The sequence below is a fragment of the Lithobates pipiens genome, unplaced genomic scaffold (genome assembly GCF_037356315.1).
Source record: "Lithobates pipiens isolate NorthernLeopardFrog02 unplaced genomic scaffold, aLitPip1_a1.2 Scaffold_1, whole genome shotgun sequence".
Lineage (NCBI taxonomy): Eukaryota > Metazoa > Chordata > Amphibia > Anura > Ranidae > Lithobates > Lithobates pipiens.
In genome coordinates, this window is record NW_027507685.1 from 173,046,774 (window position 1) to 173,049,564 (window position 2,791).

At 38.2% G+C, this 2,791-nt stretch overlaps 1 protein-coding gene across 1 annotated transcript; it reads left to right on the forward strand.

The window, feature by feature from the left end:
* The first annotated feature begins 549 nt into the window (after positions 1 to 549).
* On the forward strand, positions 550 to 1,829 carry LOC143988510 (olfactory receptor 13F1-like). The gene has a single exon (XM_077488152.1). The coding sequence runs from the start codon at positions 561 to 563 to the stop codon at positions 1,530 to 1,532; it is 972 nt and encodes a 323-aa protein (XP_077344278.1). The 5' UTR covers positions 550 to 560; the 3' UTR covers positions 1,533 to 1,829.
* The last annotated feature ends 962 nt before the right edge of the window (positions 1,830 to 2,791 follow it).

The following is a 2,791-nucleotide window of genomic DNA, read 5'->3' on the forward strand; positions in this document are numbered from 1 at the left end:
ATATTTTATAGATAGGCAACTCCTATCCTCATATTGATAATAACTACTGCAGTAGGGAACAGACACAAGATATGCTCAGCATCTTCCCAAATAGCTGTTCTCCTGTATTAGGACGCATTTAATGTTTTTTATACACATGATTATGTAGGTATCACATTAATATTACAATTGTACGTTTATGGTAACAAGGGGTGTTACATAGGCAGGCTAATTCTAATCAGGACTCGAAAGAATGCAAAACATGTACTGAAAACATTATTAGTGCTGTGTGCACAGTGAGGGCATTGTGCAATACATATAAAATAGAATACAATTATATACAGAACTTACAAATTTCCATTACAAAAATGAATAAAAATAAAGTTGTATTTACTTCAAATACCCAATCGTGTTAGAAAAATCCTGCTTTTTAACTCTCATACATGATTGGGTATTCAAAGTTAGAAGTGAACATCTTCACCTTTATTTATTAGCATTCTCTTGTCAAGACTTTGTCAACACATACTGTATATAGACAATATAGACAAACTTTCTGTTTCTTACAGAGAACCTATACCACTATGGAGAAGTTCAATGGGACTATGGTGGTCTATTTTATTATTGAGGGAATTTCTGACTTTCCGCAGTTTCAGATTCTAATCTTCCTTTTGGTCTTGTTACTTTATCTGATAACTTTTGGAGGTAACTTTATAATTATACTCCTTGTGTGCCTGGATCACCATCTTCAGTCTCCAATGTACTTCTTCCTGAGTAACCTGTCAATCTTGGACATATTTTCTTCTACTATTACTCTACACAAAATCCTCATCACATTTGTGTCTGGAAATAAATCTATTTCATATGCTGCCTGTATAACGCAGATGTATTTATTTGGATCCTTAACCTGTGACGAATTGTTGATCTTGACTGCTATGAGTTATGACCGCTATGTAGCTATTTGTAATCCCTTGAGGTATACATTGGTCATGAACTGGACAGTTTGTTCTCTTTTGGCCACTGCTTGCTGGGTTCTGGGTTTCCTTGAAATTGCACCATTATCTGGTTTACTGATGGGCTTCAGCTGTTACAGATCTAATGTAATCAACCACTTCTTCTGTGATCCCATACAAGTCATGAAGCTCTCCTGCAGTGACACTTCTGTTTTTAATATTGTGCTCATAACTGAAATATCAGTACTTTTGTTTCCTGTTCCCTTTTTTCTGAAATGCACATCTTATGTTTTCATTATTATGACAATATTAAGGATCTCCTCAAGTGCAGGACGACGTAAAGCCTTCAGCACTTGTTCCTCTCATCTTACGGTTGTCCTTCTATTGTACATGACTCTTTCATATCAATATTTATTTCATACCCTAGTGGACAGTGTAGATTACACTAAATTATTCTCCCTCTTTAACACAGTTCTTCTCCCCATTCTAAACCCACTGATCTACAGCTTCAAAAACAAAGATGTTAAGTCAGCTTTTAAAAGGCAGTTAAGATACTTTAACTTTTTTATATGCATGCCATATGTAAATAGAGGTCCACATTAAACTGAAATGAAACCTGTTATGTTCACAGCCTCCTCAATAAAGTGCTCCATGCTCTGCAAACCATAAAGTTACTTTGTGCTCAAAAAACACGAGATCCGTGATCTGTGCCCTCTCCTTTAACAGCACTCACGAGACAAGATGGACACCCTACTGTTAGCATAAAAGTCAAATTAGCTCCTTTCAGTTGAAGAATGTTTCCTTTGCTACATTCTGTTACTCGCCACTCTCCTAGATATTCATCTCCATTTAGTAATATAAAGTATAGTGTTCATGAATGAGGGTTGATGGCAATACAAATCAGAGTAGAGGGAACCCTCATAGTGTAGTATTAACTTTTATTTTAAAAGTAGATAAAATTACACTTATTGTATTAGCCACTTGCCTACTGAGCACTTTTACCCTCTTCCTGCCCAGGCCAATTTTCAGCTTTCAGTGATGTCACAAATTTGAATGACAATTGCATGGTCATACAACCCAAACAAAATTATTATAATTTTTCTCACATAAATATAGCTTTCTTTTGGTGGTATTTAACCACTTCAATACCGGGCACTTAAACACCTTCCTGCCCAGACCAATTTTGAGCTTTCAGCGCTGTCGCACTTTGAATGACAATTGCGCGGTCATGCTACACTGTACCCAAATGAAATTTGTATCATTTTTTTCCCACAAATAGAGCTTTCTTTTGGTGGTATTTGATCACCTCTACGGTTTTTATTTTTTGCTAAACAAATAAAAAAATACCGAAAAATTTGAAAAAAATAATGTTTTTTTTTTTTGTTTCAGTTTCAAAACTTTGCAAATAAGTAAGTTTTCTCCTTCACTGATGGGCAATGATAAGGCGGCACTGATGGGCACCGATGAGGTGGCACCAATGAAGTGGCACTGATGAGGTGGCATTGATGGACACCGATATGTGGCACTGATAGGCTGCACTGATGGGTGGCACTGATGGGCGACACGGATGGGCACTGATAGGTGGCACAAATTGGCACGGATTGGCACAGGTGGGCATGGGTTAGGCGGCACAGGTGGGCATGGGTAGGCGGCACAGGTGGGCATGGGTAGGCGGCACAGGTGGGCATGGGTAGGCACTGATAGGCGGCACAGATGGGAACTGATAGGCGGCATTGTATTATAATATATTGCACTAATGGATGCCAATCAGTGCCAATCAATAATGCATGCCAATCAGTGATGTCCATTGTGGGCACTGATTGGCATCCATTATGGGCACTGATTGGCATCCATTGTGGCAC